The 22,491-nt window shown below is 27.7% G+C and overlaps 2 protein-coding genes across 2 annotated transcripts in view; both read right to left on the reverse strand.

Annotated features, from left to right (window-relative positions):
- The window catches only part of LOC100214695 (Bardet-Biedl syndrome 7 protein homolog), a 38,156-nt gene extending 24,189 nt beyond the window's left edge, over positions 1–13,967 (reverse strand). Inside the window, exon 1 of the mRNA XM_065803491.1 lies at positions 12,563–13,967. Within this exon, the coding sequence (XP_065659563.1) occupies positions 12,563–13,941 (1,379 nt within the window). The 5' untranslated portion in view covers positions 13,942–13,967. The remainder of the gene's footprint in view (positions 1–12,562) is intronic.
- Positions 13,968–14,989: 1,022 nt separating this feature from the next.
- LOC100209424 (uncharacterized) lies at positions 14,990–15,687 on the reverse strand. The gene has a single exon (XM_065803492.1). It carries the CDS (start codon positions 15,646–15,648, stop codon positions 14,995–14,997), a length of 654 nt encoding a protein of 217 aa, XP_065659564.1. The 5' UTR covers positions 15,649–15,687; the 3' UTR covers positions 14,990–14,994.
- Positions 15,688–22,491: the final 6,804 nt, after the last annotated feature.

Below are 22,491 nucleotides of genomic sequence, written 5' to 3' on the forward strand. Positions count from 1 at the left end.
AAAAAAAATTTAATTAAAACATTAAAAAAGTTTTGTTTTTGATTAAACTTAAAATAATTTGATTAAAATAATTATAAAATAAATTTAAATAATTTTAAATCCTAAAATAATTTCATTAAAATAAGATAATTATAATATAAATTTTTTTAAATTACTTAGTTTCATTTGCTTTAAATAAACTTTTATTAATGATCAATAATTACTTTCTCAAAACTTTTTAAATGTGACAACACTGTGTATATACAGTGTGTATATACATATATATGTAAATGTATATACACTGTAGTGTATTTTATAATTTCTGACTTTTATGGTGACCTTACATTTCTTGATTCTATACACTTTAAAAAAAAAAAAAATAATAACAATAATAAATATTTATATATACATATGTGTATATAAATTAATGTGAATACTTTTATATTATCATATATAATTGTGTATACATAAAAGTAGCTCAACCGATAAACATGAAAGTTTATATGTTACTATTACATGCAGTATTAAATAAACTAAATTGCTAATAATTAAAACATAATATTGCTACTCAAAACTTTTTCCATTACCACAATCATCAATTTCGTCCATTCATCATACTGACTGCTTATAATTCTTTCCATTACTTTTATATAAAATTTAATTTTATACTAAACACTCTAAATTGATAAATTAGAATGCATTTTTTCAAGTTAAAACAAAAGCAAGTACAATCTCCTAAAAATCCTCTACATCATTATCTACACCATCCAATATCAACATCATTCAACTACATTATTTCCACCATCAAAGAAATAAAAAATTCCAAACCTACAACTATGAAGAAAACTATGTTTGAAGCACATTTCCAGTTAAGACCTGTAAGTCCATCACAAAGAAAATCACCCCAATCAGCCTTAAGGTAATACAAAGTGCAGTAATTAGTCTGATGTAGAAGATGTGCCAATTAAAAGTTTTAATGATATCATAGAACCACTTAGAGGAGATTAGGGAGAAACTGAGCATAAACTAGGGTTAAAGACACAATAAATCAAAATGAAAGTAAGAAATTAGGGTTGTCTGAAAATTGAGTCACAAGTTAACTATTTTAGTAAAATATTAAGAAAATGAAAAATATTGAACTTTTGGAGCCAGCAGGGTCAGTTATACTATAAACACAGTAGTATAACAGGTGATCAGGATGATATGACCTAAATTTTAAAAAAACAAAAAATTATTTTTATTTTTTATTAAAAAGTTTCAATTTTTGAATAAAGTTGAAGCTTTTTTGTCAATTTTTATAAAGGTTTAGTAAAGATAGCTTTTTAAAAAGTCGAAATCAACTTTTTTTGTTCTTATTTGTTAATTTTTATAAAGATTTAGCAAATGTTACTACCTATAAATGTCTTTGATTCATTCTGTATTATTCGAAAGTCACAAAAGTTTAAAATATTTTATCTTCACTACAAACTACCTAAAACCTAAGATTAGCACTGTTTTTAATATAAAAAACTTTATTACAGTGATTTCAGAAAGAAAAAAAAAGTGGGTCATTGGGATGTAACAAAAGCTGAACATTGAAATTAGTACAAAACACGTTAAAAATAATAAAAAATATAGTCGATGTACTTCAGTTTGTATTATATATTGTAATACAAAATATATACATAAATCTGTTTCAAAAAAGTAATGGACTTAAGTTGTAGCAAAAAAGTAAAGCCGTCAACATAACTTTACTTGACTTTGCAATGGCATTTGTTAAAGTTTTACATATTTAAAGTTTTACAAGACTTAAAATGTATGGTACAAATGGAAATCTTCTTAACTGGGTCAAAGCTTTCTTGATAAACTGCAAGCAACGTGTAATATTTAGAGATTCAATTTCTGACTGGGTCAATGTAACTAGTGGAGTACCACTAGCATTCCACAAGTTTCTGATTTAAAGCTGACGGTCTTACCTCTCTGGATTTACCTCAAGACTTTACTCTCAGAACATGTCAGAAAATATTTTTAAATATTTTACACTCAAAACTTGCTCCACTCTTTAATATTGTTAGAAAAACTCAAAAAAGTTAAAGTTGCAACTAGTATATAATAAATAACCAACTTTACATCAACGTCTTACACTTTTTGGAATATTTTGTTAGATTTATGTCAAATCAAACATTTACAAAATGTATGCAAATGACATAAAGCTCATGAAAGGTGTCAAAAACAATAAACAGAGAAAGTTTACAATTTGGTCTGCACAAGATTGTTAAATGGATGCAAACCTGGGTACAGAGTTGTTAACAAGACCAAAAGTAGCAAGGCCAAGGCCACACAATACCAGGGTGTTAGCCAGGAATAAAATTTATACAGCGTTTTCATAATATTGGGAATTTAGATTTCTGTCGGCTGGTGAGTAAAAAAAAAAAAAAAGGTCACGCATAACAAAATTTTCCACGCAAATCTTGTTGCGCCAATACCCAGTACTAATAAAATATATATAAAAGTTTCTCTAGTTTTAACGTTTATGTTGCTTTTTAATAGTGAAAACTATTTTTAAAATAACGGCTGTCTTTAAAAACAACATACATTATAAGGAAAGTTTTAACAATTTATTTAAAATACTTAGAACCTTTTTTTAACCTTTTTTATATTTACACAGATATTCATATTTTTGCAAGCTAATTTTATATGACTTTTATCAATAAATAATTTGTTAGTGTAAATTTTAAACTTCTTCATGCTTTTAAACTTTGCCATAAACACCATCGGCGATAAGAAAAAATAATTATTTATATCTTAAGGTTGATAGCTTTCAGATAAACTTGGCTCACAATGCGCATTTTAAACGAGAGTTTCTCAACATACGAGCTTGTTTATTTAGGTGGTCATGCAGAAAGTTTTGTCGCCCAATAATATCTAATGCACAAGATAATGATTATTAAAACCATTAGCTCTAAAGCTTAGCACTTGCTGTGTGAACAAAAAGCTTGTATTTTGCATACAAATAAAAATTCAGTAAACTGCTACAAAGAAAAATTGTCAAAACACTGCCGGAATACAAGAAATTACCGTGAATATTCTGTGAAAAAACTACAAACATTAAATATTCACCAATTGCCTGCAAGCTCAAATAAAAAAATCAAATGAGATTTACGTTGTAAACTTTCAATTTACAACGTAATTCTCATATTTTGATTTTTACATTTAAACTCGTCGACAAAGTACTCAAACAAATCGTCGTCAAAACAAAAAGATTTGGAGCTGATAGACTAGAACCGGTGAGTTTACTTAATGGAACTATTCCTATAAAATGTTCTTTTACAATGCCGTTGTTTTCGAAAGTGGCATGTATAGTTAACTGTTCAATTGAAGTAATATCAGAAGTTTCATCCAAAAAAAAAAGAAAAACTCCCACCATTTCTAAGTGACTGGAGTAAAGTATTTTTGACAAAATCAAAGATAATATTTATATACTTAGTAATATATTGTGGAGACATGTATGTTGCATTTGCTGGGCTAGACAAAATGTGTGACTTAACTTCCTTACAACCACACGCAGCAATAAGTTCAATAATGTCTGAAAAACTATGAGTGTGTGCCCAGTTTTTCATGATTAACAAATGCGTGACTCAAAAGAAGGTTTTAATAACGAACCGAGAGTTACTTGTTTTTAATGTTTCTTTAGCAAGGGTATTTTCACGCAGCATTTTAAAGATATTCGAATCTTGCTTAGTCATTTCATCAAAAGCTTGTTTATTTTTTAAAGCTATAGTATGCCGATGCGTATTTAAGTGATCGTTAGCACGCTCAAAAAATTGGAAAATAACACTTCATACTTTTCTGTTATTTTAAATCGTAGGTCTTCTATATTTTTGATTGGTATTTGTGCTGGCTTGACTTTCTTTTTTTCTCTTTTTCCAAGAACTGAAGTTAAAGGAATGGCGTATACATCGTTTTCGCTTACTGCTGATGTAGACTGATGAGGACTTTGGTATACTACTGGTGTAGTATGATGAGGACTTTTACTTACTGCTGATGTAGACTGAGGAGGACTGTGGCTCACTACTGATGTAGACTGATAAGAACTTTCATTTACTGCTGATATAGACTGATGAGGACTTTTGTTTACTACGGATGTAGACTGATGAAGACTTTCACTTACTATTGATGTACATTGTTGACTATAGTTTTGCACACTTGTTTCTTTGTATTTCTCAAATAACGTTACAATAGTTTTTAATTTAATTTTTTTATATTTCTTTTTAAAATAGTACTTTCCATTATTTGAAGGCATTTTGTTGTCGCTTTTATTTTATTGATTTGAATCTAAATTATTTGAAGCAAAACGTTTTTCAATAGAATAGAACTTTTTTCAAATAGAATGTTAGAAATTTAAAAATTTTCGTTGTTAAAAAAGATTTTGTTGCTTTAGACAAATAGAGCGTCAATGCCTTTTGAGTGAATTTTTTCTAATCAAATAGAAGTTCGGTCGAATAAAAAGTTAGTGATAAGAACTTTCACTGCTTGGTGGTATTTTAGAATTAAATTCAATAAGCAACTACGGCCAGGGGAGATTGGTTGACCGCGCAAATAAATATTAGCGACATATTTCTTTTAGTTGTAACTTTAGTATGTGTAAATTTAAAAAAAATTGATTTTTGTATTTGTAAATTTTGTTTTACTAAATTAAACTTTTTTTTTTTTGTTATTAAAATTTTTGATTTGTAAATTTAAAAAAAAAATTGTAAAAATTGCAAATAATTTTTAACATTTATAAGCACAAATGATTTATTAACTTAATTAATATTAAAATTCTTGCACTAAAATGTGTCACAAGCAAATTTCGTTTACTAACAGTATTTTTAATTACCTTAATAAAAAACTTTTTTTTTTTTTTTAAAAGTAGTTTCGAAATGACATTTACCTCCACTAAAGTCATTTTTTGAATAATTACTATGTTAAAATCTTTGTTACTTTTCTAACTAAAGTTAACAGCATTTGTTAGTTTAAAATTTTTTATTGTAAATAAAACATTTAAAATAAAAAAAGCGAATAAAAAAACTATGTAATGAGCGAAATAAAAAAACTTAAGATCAACGTCGTCAGTTAAAAAACAAAGTTTTTTTATTTTTATTTATTTATTTTTATTTTATTTTTGAATGAATGACTTCTACGCTTTTTTTCTTGTAAAGAGAGTAATTGTTCTTGATCGAATAAATTATTTTCTTCGTTTCGAGTACCAAGTATTACAACGAGTCTTGCTTGTTGTAATACTTGGTACTCGAAAACCGCTTTTGTTAAAATTAAAAAATTTTTGTTAAAATTAAAATAAAACCACTTTTGTTAAAATTGACTAAGGTTATGCACAGAATTCAACAAAATCAAGACCAAGGCACGGCCTCAATTTTTGGTCTTAAGGCAAGGTCAAGGCCAAGACTAAAGACTAACAACTCTGCTTGGGTAATGGAGTTAAAAGTAAAAAATGTCATTTATGTTAAGTCTGGACCAATAAAATATACTACTTTAGGGATGAAATCAAACAGGATGGAATGACCAACAGAGTAGTTTTTAAAATCACTAATTCCAAAAAAGATTTTGGAACTCAAACGTCTGAGAATCTTAAATATACTCAACAGTGTAGCATAGCACCAAACAAAGCAAATAAAATGCATAGAATTTTTAGACACAATGCTTGTATCAAAAGACACTGCCATTTGGAAAAAAATTTATACTGCATACATCAGAACACATCTGGAATTTGATATACAAGCTTGATAGCTTCATTAATTCAATAGATACAACACAATACCATGAAAGTTTCTTAGGCTTTAAAAAACAATTACTACAAGACTTGATACAAAATAAAATTAATTACTCTGAAAAAATAGAGGGGGATTTTCCCGGAACATTCTTGTTTCAGAAAAAAATATACTTATCCTTTGATTAATTTTATAATTAAATAATGATATTCATAAAGTAAACTTTATTAAAATCAAGAAAATTAAATGTTTTGAAGAGTTAACATAAAGGTCAAGAAGTGTGCTTAAGATATAAAAAAAATCACATTCAAACTTTGTCATCACTATGAAAAGGTTTACTTGGATAAATTTTGACTTTGTATGATGGGAGCTTTTGCTATAATCTATTTAACAAACACAAAATTAAAAATATTTAAAAATAATTGACTCATTTATCTATAAGATAAATTTTAGCTTATTTAATATTTTCTATTTTTTATTACATTTTAGAATCTGTCAAGGTAATCAAAATTGCTGTTGCAACGGAGTTTGATTTAATACCTGGTTGTAAGCTTTGTACTTAATGTTGAAAACTATTGTATTTAAAAAACAACAAAGAAGATTATAAAAGCAATTCATATAAACATTAAGCTAATGACTTTAATGAAATGAATTTTGAACTTAGAAAAAAATAGTGTATTTCTTTTGGAGGAGCTTCAGATCTTGTTTGTGAGTACCATAAATATGCATAATTGAAACATCTGACATGCTTTTAGCATACCAGATATTTCAAATCTTTAATACTAGATATTTCAGACTATAAAGATCTCCTGACATTAGTTGTATATGACAGTTGCGATAAATGCCCATTTAATAACGCACTAAAAGAGTATCTTACTAATATCTTTATAGAGCCCAACATTGAAGAAATAACATTTGGTCAGTTGCAAAAAGCTAACAAAATTGTGCTTTATTTCCAGTAATTTTTACAAAAGTTTGACAACAAATGAACTAATTAGAGACCATTACTAAATAGGCAGCATATTTAAAACATCTAAAAATCATATTACCATTTAAACATATTTTAATACAACTAGACTTTGCTGAAAGCTACAGTATTTCAATAAAAAATGCAGCACAAGATTTTGATTGGAATAACAGTCAAGCAAGACTGATTCTTTTGTTATTTAGTTAAAAATTTAATATTTAAAATTTAAAAGTGTGTCATCTCAGATTGTCTGCAACATAATACAATCTCAGTTCATTATTTCATTCATAATACCTAACTTCAATCATTGCATTAATTTCTGTGATAGCATATATTTATAATACAAAAATTATATCTAACATATCAACATGAACAAGACTATAAGGTAGCTGCAGAATGGCATTTTTTTTTTTGTTATATCACACCAGAAGAGGGCTTATAATGGTGTTGGAAGCTCTGTCAAGCAACTTGTAGAAAAGGCAAGTTTAGGATCACTAATAGATTTTATTAATTTAACTGAGAAAATGTATGATTGGTGTAGACAAAATATCAAAGAAACATATTTTATATACATTTTAAATGATGCAATTATATTACACAGCATAAGCTTAAATTTAGAAGAACATGCTCTACATGTTCAACAATTCGAGGAACAGGAAACCACCATTGTTTTATGTGACAATCTCAAACTAATTTACAGCTGAAAAGGCTGTCGTTTAGCAATGTTTAAATAAATATAAATGTTTCAACAATGCAGAAAATCCAAACAATGCTATTTGTTTCCCTTGCACAATGAATTTATGTAACATGTGTTGACAATGCAAAATGGTTTTTGGGCAACATTGTGAAAATGTAATTGCAAGTATTTTTATTTTTAGACATTTGTATAAAATATATTTGCTGTATACCAATAATGCATGTTTTATGCAAAAAGTTCAATTAGCAGCAGGTAGATGCTATGAACTATCAGCTTAAAAAGCAACTAGCATAAATAATAACATAATTATATAACAACAGCTAAACTATTAATTTTATCTATTGGCTTTAAACTTTTATATTTATTTAGCTAAAATTGATCTTACAGCATTTTAATTACTTGATGTTAATTTTGAATTTTTTATGATATGATAATATTTTTTTAATACACAATATTTATTGTTATTGATGCACAAAAAAACTTTGTTTTTTGGTTCGCCATTATGATTAAAACTTATGTGTCAACACATGTTACATAAATTCAAAAATAAAGTTTTTGCTTGCAGTTAGCTCACCAGTAAGCTACCTTGATAACAAAAAAGATGAAACCAAGTTTTTTAAGTTTTATTTTCAAAATAATAAATGAATAATAAAACTGTTCAATAGAAAATAAAAAGCCTAATTTTTAAAATAATATATTAATCAATATCCAGTTACATGTCATTGGACTTCGATGCATTTTTTAACATGACGGTCCATACTGTTAATTAATGACTTCAAATAATCCAAGGAAAGTCTGTTCCAAACTTTTTGAATTGCAACCTCTAAATCATCTAAATTTTTTGGTTTTTTTTTTTCTGCTGCTTTTATCATTAGCCCCCACACATTTTGAATGGGGTTAAGATCCAATGAATTAGCGGGCCAATAAGAAACTTTCCATTTATGTTCTGTAAACCACTCAGAAACTGATTTTGAAATGTGGCACGCTGCCCCATACTGTTGAAATGTGAAACTCCTTGGGAAAATATTTTTTTTAGAGTTAGCTTCAGAAAGTATTTCTTTGTATTTTTCACTGTTCACAGTGCCTTTGATTATAAGCAATGATGTTTTACCTTTAAAACTAATCGCCCCCCAAACCATGAGACTCTGTTTGAACTTGGTTTTCCAATTCTCGGTCGTTTCTTAGCACATCGAATTTCTCAAGTTCAAAATAACTTGAAACGACTTTCGTCACTAAATACCCATTGATTCCATCTTGTTCTAAGGTGTTCTTTGCACCATTTTACCCTATTTTCTTGCTGAACAGGAGTCAATAGGGGTTGATTTTTGGGAACGAAACTGAAGTACCCACTTCAGTTAAGATAATGAGTAATAGTTCTGGAAGCAACCTTGGGACTGCCTTTTTTGATTAATTCAATTTGAATATCTTGGGCGGATCATGTGTCATCTTTTCAAACTAATTGAATCAATCGTTGTTGGTCCTTTAAATTAAGTTTTCTTGGTTTACCAATTCCTTTCTTTCTCTCCAAGCTCATTCCTTTCCTCATTTTCTTTAAATATCTTGCAACTGTTGCCTTAGGTATCCCGGTTAATTTCATTAAAGACTTAAGGTCTTTGTGACCCACTTTAAAAAGATAGTTAAGTATTAACGCTGACAACTTCATTTCTAAAATAAATATTTTTAAGCAAATCAAAAATAATAATGAACACATTGATTTTTTGATGAATATATATGCACCTGATAAATCAAACAATGGGTTTCATGAAATACAAAAGAAGTCATTGTATGACTCACCAAAAATTGTAAAAATACAAACAAAAGTTTTGCATATGCGGTCTCATTTTTTTTTCCGGAAGGTACTGTATGTATGTTTATGCTCAACTACTACAGGTCAAGTCAGGTCCAGGATCATTATGATTACCATGCTACTGGTAACATATAAACCAGTGCAAAACACCCTGCTCCTGTCCGGTCTTAGAGGTTTGGCTTTTCTAAAGCTAAAAAAAATAACTCTAACTTTAAATAGACCTCCCTTGGAGCTCTTGGTTGAGTAAAAGCTAGAGATGGTGTCTCTATAAAAAAAACTCAACTTGGGCATCATCCAGCTAATGTTTTGTAGAAGGTCTCTTAGGCAATACTTAAGGGGTAAGCAGAATAACTTTGTTAACAAGCCTTGCACCCCTTCTTCATCTATTAAGCTGATGTAGATGTAAACTTTTGTTACTTGAATTCCTGTCCAAAATGATGAATGCTGGATATACTTGACTCTATTCATGGACTTTTGCTTGTGCCTCCTTAATAGTGGCTATGCAGCTCTTCCTTTTATCTCCTAATGAGAATACAGCTCTATAACTCAGACTGGTAGTAAGGCTTCCCAAAATCTGTAGTAGCTATCAGAGGCTGATTCCATCAACAGCTGTGAAAATATTAACAGTGCCATGTTGAGCATGGGTGGTGTCTCTGTTAGTGCTTTTGGTATGCATTGTCCAGGCCACATAAAGAGCCCTTTGTTATGACTTCAGTTAATTAGCAGGACTGGGGCAACTGCATAGCTCATTGCTTTAGGTTTCATGCTCTATCTATGATTGAGTGAAGTTTTCTTCAACTTAAAACATGACTTAAGTTTCTAAAATTATTTAACATAAAAAATCATCACCATCATCTAAGTGTTTCAATCTCTCTTTTACAATTATTTGTGGTCTTTGATATAACTTTTTATTAGTTGAATCTTACCTCTTGCAAAATTTAACAAACTTATTTGCTTTTTGTAAGACTAATTTAAATTTGGCTGTTTTATCTTTGCATCTTAATGTTGATGGCTACTATACTTTGATTTGCAAAAACTCCAATAGTCACATGTTGGACCTGGGTATATACTTAAATATCAATTCACCTATCTACTGTGAAATCAGGTTTTAATCTTTTAACTATTCTTTATGCGCTTCCACTTAGCACTTTTTCAGTCTATCACCTTTCTCTTTATTCTTAATCATTATCCTTTTTCTCAAGACTGCACTCTTTTAGATGTAAAAGAGTGCAGTCTTGAGAAGACTGAGTCTTGAGAAGACTGAGTCTTCTCAAGACTGCACTCTTTTACATCTAAAAGTCTTTTTTTCTGATAAACTTAACTAAGTCCTTTTACTTTATTTCTCTGTCAATATTGTTATTATTGGTGACTTCATCACATTGAATGGCTTGATTTTAAAACCACTGACCCTGCTGGCTCTAAAGCTTATAATTTCTGTATTTCTAAATCTCATACTAAGATAGTTAACTTTGAGACTCGTTTTTCAGACAGCCCTAATCACTTTACTCCTTGATTTGTGTCTTGTCTCTGACCCTAACTTGTGTTTAGTTTCTCCTTGTTCTCTTTTAAGCGGTTTTGACCATGCAATGGTCTCTAAATCTTTTATCTAATACTTCTTTTTGGACTCACCCTATCATTACACTACTTACTACTAAACTAAAACTGACTTTTCTCTGTGACAGTCCTTTGGATAATGCTTTTCGTCTCTCCACTGATAAATGTGCCTTTTACACAATCTCCTGAAACTAAGCAGACATGGAAGCTTTTATTCTTTCTCATTGGTTTTAAGTCAAGCTTATTCTGCCCCCAAGAACTTTACCTTTGATTCATCTTTCAAATCGTAACACTTTTCCTGCCACTCAAGTTAAACAGGTTGACTGATTATTAGACAGAAACTTTCTAATATCACCTTTTGCTAGACAACAAATTTCTAATATCACATCTTGAGTTTAATAATTTAATCTCCAACAACCAATACGGATTTCTTGCTCTATAGCTAACTGCTATAACAGAAAGATTATATTATGCATTAGATGTAGGCAGTGAGGCTAGGGCTATTACTCTTGATATATCAAAAACATTCTATAAAGTTTTACATGCTGGTCTTCACCATAAGCTTGCTTTATATAAGATAACTAGTAACAAATTTTGAGATTATTAAACCATTTCTTTCCAACTACAGTATGCAGTTCACCCTCAAAGACCAACACTCTACTTCATTTCCAGTCCCTTCTGGGGTACCACAAATTTATTCTTGATCCTGTATTGTTTTTTATCTACATTAATAATCTACCTGACAATTATACATCTAAAGTGGCTCAACTTGCTGACCACTCAACATTATACTCCTTTCTCCACAAAAAGTTTTTACTTTTCAACCACATAGAACAGGCAGCCAATCTTGAATATGATCACTATCACAACAACAATACTCTCACATACATAGATGTATGCATATAATATGCCACAATAAAAATAAATAGCAAATATATACATAAACATATAAAATATTTTACAAATTCTATCTTAGCCCCAGCTAATAACAGCCCTTGTTAAGAAATGTTATGTAGCTTACATTTTATGTATGAAATGGCCATTTTCATAAATGTTCAGTAGTTTTACGCTAAACAAAAACTTTTTTATTATAGAATATTTAAACTTTTAATATTGTTTATGTGATGTTTATTCAGAAAATATTAGGTTGTAAAAAAAAAAGAATTTAACCGCAACTGTGAAATTTTTAAAGAAACAATACTTTGAAAAAAGTTCTTTGTTTAATTAAAAAACTTTAAATTAAATATGATTTTAAAAAGTTAAATTTAGTTTTGAAGGAATGTAAAACAGTAAAATGTAGATTGTAAAACTTAGTTCCAAAAGAATGTAAAATATTTTTGCAATATTCATTAAAGAAAATTTTTTATCATCTGCTAATTTATTGCATAAAACAGAAATCTCTCTATCATAGATTAAATCCAAAAAAAAATAATAAACTTTTTTTTGTTATAAAAAGGCAAAAACGATTTTGCGAGAATTCTTTTCACAAATGTTTTTAAAATTTTTTGTTTTTTTATTAATTCAATACCACGTAAAGTTCTTTAGACATAATTTATTTAAGAACATAAATTTTCAAATATATATGTATGTCTATATGTATATATATATATATATATATATATATATATATATATATATATATATATATATATATATATATATATATATATATATACACACACATAGATATATATATACACACACATAGATATATATATACACATAGATATATATATACACATAGATATATATATATACATACATAGATATATAAATGTATATATTTCATTATATATATATGTTTCACTAACCTTATCTTTAACTCAATTCTAGTTGTATTTGCTTGACATCGATATGTTGCTAATAAAAAGTTTCCACTTTCAGGAGCACATGAGCTGTAACTGACAACAGCAGAATTTTTTTCAACATCAAGTAAATCGACAGGAACGTTACTTTGCAATAAAATAATATCAATAGGCATCTGAACCTCAATGCTTAGGTTATAACTTGCATCATCATGATTAAGTATGAAACGATCATTAATATTAAATGCAGGAATAGTTGAAGTAGCTGTAACAGATTTTGCTGATTCCTGATACTTTTCTCTCTCTATAACTACTGTCTGCTGCAATTGTTCAATCTCTTTAGCAAGTTCAGCTATCTTTAGATCAAGTTCTGTATTTACTGCCGCTTTTGTAGAGCTTCCTGGCATACCAACTTGTCGCTGCTGCGGTTCTGTTGTTAAACCATATATCCAACCTGTATATGTTGAAACAACAACTTCTTGATAATTAGCTGCGCAAACACAACCACCAGAAACTGATGTAATACTTTCTGAAAGATTGCAAACGCAATGCTGAAATGGTTCAGCACCTTCATCAAAAGCATATATTTCTACAACACCATCTGCACGCCCAATAATAACATCCTGTGTACCATTGTTTGAAACATCATAAGTATTTATACATAAAACATCACCATAATTTTTTTCATTTTGAATTTCCCAAACAAACTCATAACCCTTTGAATCGATATTTATTAAACCTACTTTGCCATCAGAAGTACCATAAACAACACTTTTGGCCTGGTTTCCACCTAAATTATGTCCAATGGATAATGTAATTGGGGAACCAGGAACTTGAATATCAAACAACTTTTCAGATTTATTTATTACACATAGCGACCTATCTTGACATGCAAGTACAGGTAGGCAGGGCATACCATCTGGCATTGTCAATACAACAATATCATTTATTTTATCAGAGGCAAGATAATAACTTTGATCTGAGTTTTCATGATAATGATTATAAATATATGAACTACATAAAAACAAGTCAACACCATCAACAAACATGCTTTGAACAGGCTCAGAGAGGTTGCTATCAAAGTCAACAAATTGCTTTCCTTTCTTGGTAAAACCTTTTATTTTTGTGCCACACGCTATATAAATTTTATCTTTCCCAGTACTTTCTTTGGCCCCTAATATAAGTCGATTTATTTTAGTACTTGGTAATGTTTTAAATTGGATCTGTGGAAGATGCTTCTTTATTCCAAAGCACGTTATAACTCCATCAAAATCACCAACAGCAATTTTTTGTTGACCCTTGCTAGAAGGAATAACTACCATTGATTTGCTTGAGGTGCAACCAACTTGCAAGTAATTTACTTTATTTAAATTTAGTGCAAGCATTGTTTTATTTACTAAAACAAATCTAATTTATAATTATTCCATTACTCACACACACACATATATATATTTATACATATATACATACATTCATATATATCTATAAATATAAATATATATATATATATATATATATATATATATACATATATATATATATCTATATAGAAATATATATATATATATATATATATATATATATATATATATATATATATATATGCATATATATATGTTGAAATGTGTCAATTATTTTATTTTGTTGTAACAAGTATATATTACTACTACTATAATATATTATAATTGCAGTAAAATATTTTAACAAATAAAAAACATTTACATGGCTGACACCACCAAAGTGAGGGGGAGAAGGCCAGTGGGACTCCCCACCCCTTTTTTTTCTGAAGAACTTTCTTTTGTCGAGAAATTTCAAGACATAGAGGACTTTTTTTCAGAAATTTATACCCTCCTTCGCCATTTTGAAACCCATTAAATCGTTGACCCTGAATTAAATAGTTTCAACATGAAAAATGTCTGGTAGAACCTTATAATGTAACAATTAACTCTATCTTACAGATGTCAAATATAAAAATATAATTTAACATATTCTTGGTTGTTAAATTTATGCACAATCAAACATAAAAAAGTAGAGCAATTGCCAATTTTAAAATTCATTTACATATGTTTAAAAAAATTCAATTTTTCTAAGACATTTTAAATTTCATTAAAAATATGAACTATTTATTAGGATGCATTATTTATCAAACATAACATTTAGGTGACTACAGGTCCCTCTCACTTATATATATATATATATATATATATATATATATATATATATATATATATATATATATATATATATATATATATATATATATATACATATATATATATACATATATATATATATATATACATATATATATATATATATATATACATATATATATATATATATATACATATGTATATATATATATATATATATATATATATATATATATATATATATATATATATATATAATTTTTAAATAAAAACAAGCTACTACTTTTAAGGTTTATACATGATCCATAACTTTTCAAATTGATCTTTGAATGGTTTTATTAATAGCTGGTTATTTGTTATTATCAAATTTTCTTGATTACCAGTAATAGCTTGGTTAGTCCAATTAAATGAACCATTGATTAATGTTTTTCCATCAATAATAGCAAATTTATGATGCATAAGAAACGATGTTTTATCATGTCGAACTTGAATACCATTTGCACGAAATTGTTCTATTTGAGAGTTGTTTAAATCCATTTTTTCATAGTCTGTAATAATTCTAACTATAACACCTTTTTTGTGCAACTTTATTAATATTTCAGACAAATCTTGTGATGTAATTACAAAAATACAAACATCAATTGAAAAAATTGTCTGATTTAAACAATTCATAAGGTAACCCAAAGAAGATGATTTGTGCAAAAACTTGCAGCTTTTATTTGGACAAGGCTTATTATTAAGATACCATTTACATGGATATGATAAATCAGGAAAAAATAAAACTATTGTATTATCAGGGCATAACTTATTTCGAAACGCAGAGGTTGATAACTTAACTGCAGTCCAAACATTACTTGCTGTAAGCATACCAATACGAGTACTCCACAAGAAAAGAAAAGTTTTATATGCATAAAAAAATATAGCTTGATTTATTACCATCTTAAAATAAAAACATCAAATCACATTAAATAAATACATAAAATAAGGAATTATTTGAAACTAAATTTAGAAAAGCTCTTGAAAGTTTAACTAAAAAAATGAAGTCTTATCTTTTAACAACATGTTATATAATTACTATATTTGTATATACTACAATCTTAGATCTAAGATCTAATTGTAAAACAGCAACAAAATGATTATTTTGACATAAAATTTGACAGGTTAGCTATATAAAGTAGAAGTCAAAAGTACGCCTCGTCTTCAAAAACTAAAACGGTTACCGTAACTATAATTAGGTTAACGTTTATTCTCTAATTAGAAGATCCTAAGTGAGATTTTGACTTTTTAATAAAACACAGACTTAAGAAGTCATAACCTTCCAATATTAATTCAAATATATACAATAGCTTTTCCGGGCTGCTCTTTATTAAGTATTCTTGTTTTAAATCGTTAACCGAATAGTATTGAGTTGCGACTGAAACTTTTTTTTTTATGTGAGTAAATACGGAATTAATAATATAAATTTTAAAATAAAATTTAAAATTTAAATTTTACTGTGTAAATAAGATATGCATTACATATTTTTTCGTTTAGTGTGAGAACGATAGATGTAGTTTTGGGATTGTCATTGAAGTTTAAACTAAATTTTAGCTTAGTACTCCCAAGGCCGTCCCTAAGAGATTTTTGTTTTGTTTATATATATATATATATATATATATATATATATATATATATATATATATATATATATATATATATATATATATATATATATATATATATATATATATATATATATATATATATATATATATATATATATATATATGATTGGTTTGTTTTGGAAGACAAATCGTAAATATTTTGTAAACAATGCTGTTCTCCAAGTTTTAAATGGGTTTATGAAGCAGAACTAAGTTGCCAATATTTATAATATAAAACGTAATATTTTACATTACCGAATAAACAAATATAAACAAAATTTATTACAAGCAAGGGAATTTCAATATACTATAAAACTTAGTAAATGTCCGGTTATATGGAGAGAAAATAAACAAGCTGGTATAGAGTGGTAAAAGAGTTTCATGAAACATCACAACGAACTTTCACTTCGTAAACTTGAAAATACAATCTTGGTAGATATGTTTATGAACATAGTCCAACAAAAACTTCATTTACAGGTGCTCTACTTATATTTTTAATAAACTAATTTATACGTGAAATGATTTACTTATATACATATACCCCAGTTCTTAGAGTCTGTGTTTGTTGAAACAATTTTCCCTAAAAAGTCTAATATCATAGTAGGCTGTGTTTATCGCCATCCTAACATGGATATTAATGAATTTATTGTTTCATATCTAGCTATTCTATTTGAAAAACTTGCTGATGAAAAAAATAAAACTATCTTTATAACTCAGATAATTCAATCTCGGAGTATTTAAACACCATTGCTTTAAACAATTTTCTTCCTTTTATATCCTTACCGACAAAAATTACTAACCACTCAAGTACTTTAATTGATAATATATTTTATAATTTAACTTCTAAAGGTTTTCTTTCCGGCAAGCTAACTATTAGAAAATCGGATCATTTGCCACGGTTTCTAATTTATTCATCTTTTAAAAAAAGAAATATTAATTCTTCTAAAAGCAATATTCTTCTTCGAAATTTCAAAAAATTAAATAGTAATGAATTCAGGAATGATAACTTGAAAATCAACTAGGATAAAGTAATCAAAGTTTCCGATAGTAATACAAGTAAATCATATGAAGATTTTTTTTCACTAGCTTTAACTCTCTTCTAGACAAACACGCACCGCTAAAAAAACTAAGTAATCGTGGCTTAACTCGAAACTCTAAACCATGGATGACTTCAGCAACTTTAACCTCGATAAAAAAACAAAACAACATATTTAAGAAGTTCCTTAAAATAAAAATCTAGATGACAAACTAATTCTTGAAAAAACTTACAAAACCTATAGAAATTTACTTGTAACACTTTTTATTCGAAGAAGCAAAAAAAACACTTTTCTTACTACTTTACTACCAATACTAATAGTTTGAGAGCTACGTGGAAGGGTATTAGAACTCTTTTAAATATACGTTCGGATGATATCTCATATCCATCTTGTATATTCAAACAACACCATTATAAATAATCCAGTTGAAATTTTGCAAATTTTCCTTTTTTATTTTAATTCCTAAAGAACTGCAAAAATATTCATCCCATACTGACTTCCATAAGTATTTAAAAACATCAAACACTGACTTTCTTTTCATTAAACTTACTAAAAAAAATGAAATAATATCAGTTATTTTTTCTCTAGTAATGGCAAGGCTTCTCGTCCAAACAGCAATCCAACCTTTATTCTAAAACTTCTTGCTAATGATATTTCTTCAGTACTTTCTAAACTATTTAATCTCTCATTTGCTCCTGGTGTATTCCCTAATATTTTAAAAACTGCCTCTGTTAAACCAATTCATAAAAAGAACTCAAAACTTGACTGCAATAACTATAGACCAATATCATTATTATCAAGTATCAGCAAAATTCTTGAAATATTATTGTATTTTCGTATCTATCACTTTCTTGATAATTCTAAGTGTCTCAACGGCCGCCAGTTTGGATTTTGTTTAAAACACTCTTCTTCCGATGCACTTACACATTACTGAAATGATTCGTGGTTCTTTTGATAGTGGTTCTTTTGCTCGTGGCATCTTTATTGATCTCCAAAAAGCATTTTATACAGTTGACTACAAAATTTTAATTGAAAAATTGTATCACTATGGGGTATCGCTAATGATTGGTTTTTATCCTATATTGTACTCAGTTTGTCTCGATTAGTAGATTTTAGTCCACAAGTAAAGTTATTAAGTATGGTGACCCACAGAGATCTGTTTTAGGGCCTTTACTGGCCCTAAAACAGAACTCTGAACCACTAAAGAAATCTAAAGAAATATTTCCTTTAGTGACCACCTTCTACAGCATCTTAATTGTCAACCTTATGTTACTGAAGCAAACCTTTTACTTAAAGCTTCTTCCAATAAAAAAGTTAAAAATGTTTTTTATAATATTTATCCAGTATTGGCATTTAAACAACCAAATTTACTAAGAAAACTTACTTTTTTAAATATTGAAATAACCAACATAAAAGTTGGATTATTCAAACTCATAGATATTTGATGCAAAATTTGCAACCTCTACCTTTAAGAAGTAAATAAGTTCGAAACATCTAATGGCATATTTTGGAAAGTAAAAAGTCAGATCACTTGTAACAAAAAAATACAATTTATTAACGTAACTGTTTATCATGAAATAAACAAGTCACATATACTGGTAAAACTAATAATATAAGATTACGTATAAACGGACATATTTCTAGTTAAAGAATCGTTAACGTGCCCATAATAGCATTTTAAAACCTTTTTTCCAACTTTTTGTCTTCCTTGAACTTAAAATAAAGAGTTTTTTATTATCGTATGAAAAGCTTACATACATACTCAAGCAAGATACATTTAATTGATATTTTCTATATCAAAATAAAATTACAATACAACAGTTGCTCATAGTAACTATGAGTAATTTACATTTTTTTGCATTTAATAAATTTGCAACAAATATATAAACAGCACGACCGATGACTTTTTGAAAGGCTTCTAGTGATAATAAATTTATAAAATTTAAACTTAAAATTTTTGTATTAGTGTATCTTAAATAAAACATTTTGAGACAATAAAATTTATTGGAATTCCGTTTTTGTTTGTTTAATTTTTAATTAAACAAACAAAAACGGAAGATTTGAGATTCGATATGATTTGCGAATCAAGCTTTTTAATTTATATCAGTTAAAACTAAATATCAAGTTTATATATATATATATATATATATATATATATATATATATATATATATATATATATATATATATATATATATATATATATAATATATAATATATATATTATATATATATATATATATATATTTATTTATATATCTTATTAGGGCCCTAATATATATATATATATATATATATATATATATATATATATATATATATATATATATATATATATATATATATATATATATATTTTGAATCGGAAAACGATTCGAAGCAGGTCTTGATTCGCATATCAAATTAAATCACGAGTCCAATCAGCATTTTGAGAAAATCTACGTTTAACTAAAGCATAGATATCCTCAAAATGCTGATTTGATTTGAGATTCGATTTGATTTGCGAATCAAGGCCTGCTTCAATTCGTGATTCGATTCGAAACCAAAAAAGGTGATTAACAGGGCCCTAATATATATATATATATATATATATATATATATATATATAATATATATATATATATATATATATATATATATATATATATATATATATATATATATATATATATACACATATATATTATTCCGTGCTACGTTTTTTTAACTTCATTAGGCGTTCGTCTAGTTAGGCCTTGTTTTGTAGTCTTATTTTTGAGAATTTATTATCAGTATAGATATTTTTAAAAATTCGAATGATTTAACTTTATTGTTGTGTGTTTTTTTTAATTCAATTTTCTGAGTTTTCTTTGAAATTTTTTGTTTTGAAAACATCGTTAGTTTTCTGACATTATTTTTTTCGAAAGTGTGTATATTTTTTCTTCTATTAAATCTATTTTTTTCAATTTTTATATGTATATTCTAAATTCCTACCAAATTTCATTTAAAAAAATTTGTATCACAGACATCCCTTTTTTTTTTGAAGGTCACTACAGACGATGAGGCTACTTAATTGTGGATATAACCCTCTTTCAACTCGATAACTCCGAAACACGAACTTTGACGAAAAAGACCGCTGCGTGGGGAGACAAGTTGAGCGCGATACTACCAGGGACGTGGTGGGGATCGAACTCGGAACCTTTCGCTTATGAAGCGAGCACTCTACCACTACACCACTACCACATAATATTTTACTCGCAAAATAGATATAAAACCATCACCTTTTTTGACTGTTTTTTTTGTTTTCATTTAAAATGTCAAGTAAAGTTACGTGCTCCTAAACTTTCAAACGCGATTGGTATTATATTAATACAATCAGTAACTATTACAAACAAAATGCTGTTGACTGAACGGAATATTTCGAAATTAGTCACAGTTTTCTTAAGAACTACTTGTTGTCAATTTTTGTTACTAAAATGCACATAACATTTTGTAGAATAATCTTATTTTTACGAAATTTTCACTTTTGTAATATTAAGTTTATACAGTTTTTAATGATATATAATAATGTAATGTTTAAACAACTTAAAATTTTAAAACACATACGTATAAATAAAATACAATAGTAGATATATATCAGCAATTGCTTCTTTCTAGGAAAATAAAGTTTATCTATATATAAACAGTATTTTAAATTTTTTAGATTTTGAAGATTTCTGGATATATTGGAAATATAGATGGAATATATCCTATAATGGAGAAAATGCAGAACTGTATCCAAACAGAAAAGGATATTTTTCTTTGAACTGCAGAACTTCCTGAAAACTATCGACCTATTTCACTAACCTTGGTTGCGTGCAAAATCTTTAAAAAAATTGTAAAGAATAACATCTTGAGATACATCAACGATAACAATCTGCTTTCTACAAATCAACATGGCTTCCTTTATCATAAATCTTGCGTAACCAATCTAATAGAGACTTTTGATAATATTCATCTTCCCTAGCATCGCAACAGTTTATAGATGTAATCTACTTTGACTTTGCTAAAGCTTTTGATTTCGTACCTCAGACTTATGTTAAAATTAAAACCATTTGGAATAAACGGCAAACTACTACAATAGATTAATTCTTTTTTAGTAGGTAGAAAGCAACGCGTTACAATTAACAACACTAGCTCTGTCTGGGCTCATGTTCTCAGCGGTATTCCTCAAGGTTCTGTTTTCGGCCCGCTCCTCATTATTCTTTTTACAAACAATCTTGCCCAACTTACTGAAACTTTTGAAATATTTTCCAAAGATACTAAACTTTTTTCTAAAACTTTATCGCAGACATTAGTCTGCGTTCGTTGATCTGCAGGATTCTATACGCTTAGTATACGAGTTGTCAAACACTTGGTTATATAAATTAAACATTTCAAAATGCTGTGTTATCCATTATGGTAAAACCGATCCTATGTACAGTTACTTATTGCAAAATAACCAAGATATAAATGAAAGTCGAAGAAGCTCTACTAAAGAGCGTGATTTAAGAGTCATTTTTATATCTAACCTCAAGTGGAGCACACATATTCAATAAATTGTTTCCAAATCTCTAAAAATTCTTGGTACGGAAAAAAAGATATTTACCATCATTGATAAAAAAATGGCTCTCAAATTATATAAAGTATTTATAACCCATACCTTGAGTATACAGTGTCTTTTTGGGCCCCGTCTTTTAAAAATGAGGTACACTAGCGTGCAAATGTCTTTGGTCGTACTCAATACTGTAGCAAAATTTTTTGCTTTTTCACTTGAACGTTGCATTATTTAGAATAATAGAATCTATTTAAAATACAAGTTTTATTATCGAATATATATTGCAGACGGGTTTTTTTATGTGTAATTACCGAATATAATTTCTAATATTGTACGCATACTAACAACTTGATATTGAATTTTTTTTAAGCAGGATTTGTGCGAACATGAGTCGAAATAAGAAAACAAGAACAGAATATTCAGTTGAGCTACTTGCGAAAACTCAGATTTTATCTGAGGAAGGTACTCGGTGTGATAAAATAGTAAAAAGACTGAAAATTCTTAATTCAAATGTAATATACACATTTTAGGAACACTATTAAGAACA

Source organism: Hydra vulgaris, chromosome 08, assembly GCF_038396675.1.
Source record: "Hydra vulgaris chromosome 08, alternate assembly HydraT2T_AEP".
NCBI classification, from domain to species: domain Eukaryota; kingdom Metazoa; phylum Cnidaria; class Hydrozoa; order Anthoathecata; family Hydridae; genus Hydra; species Hydra vulgaris.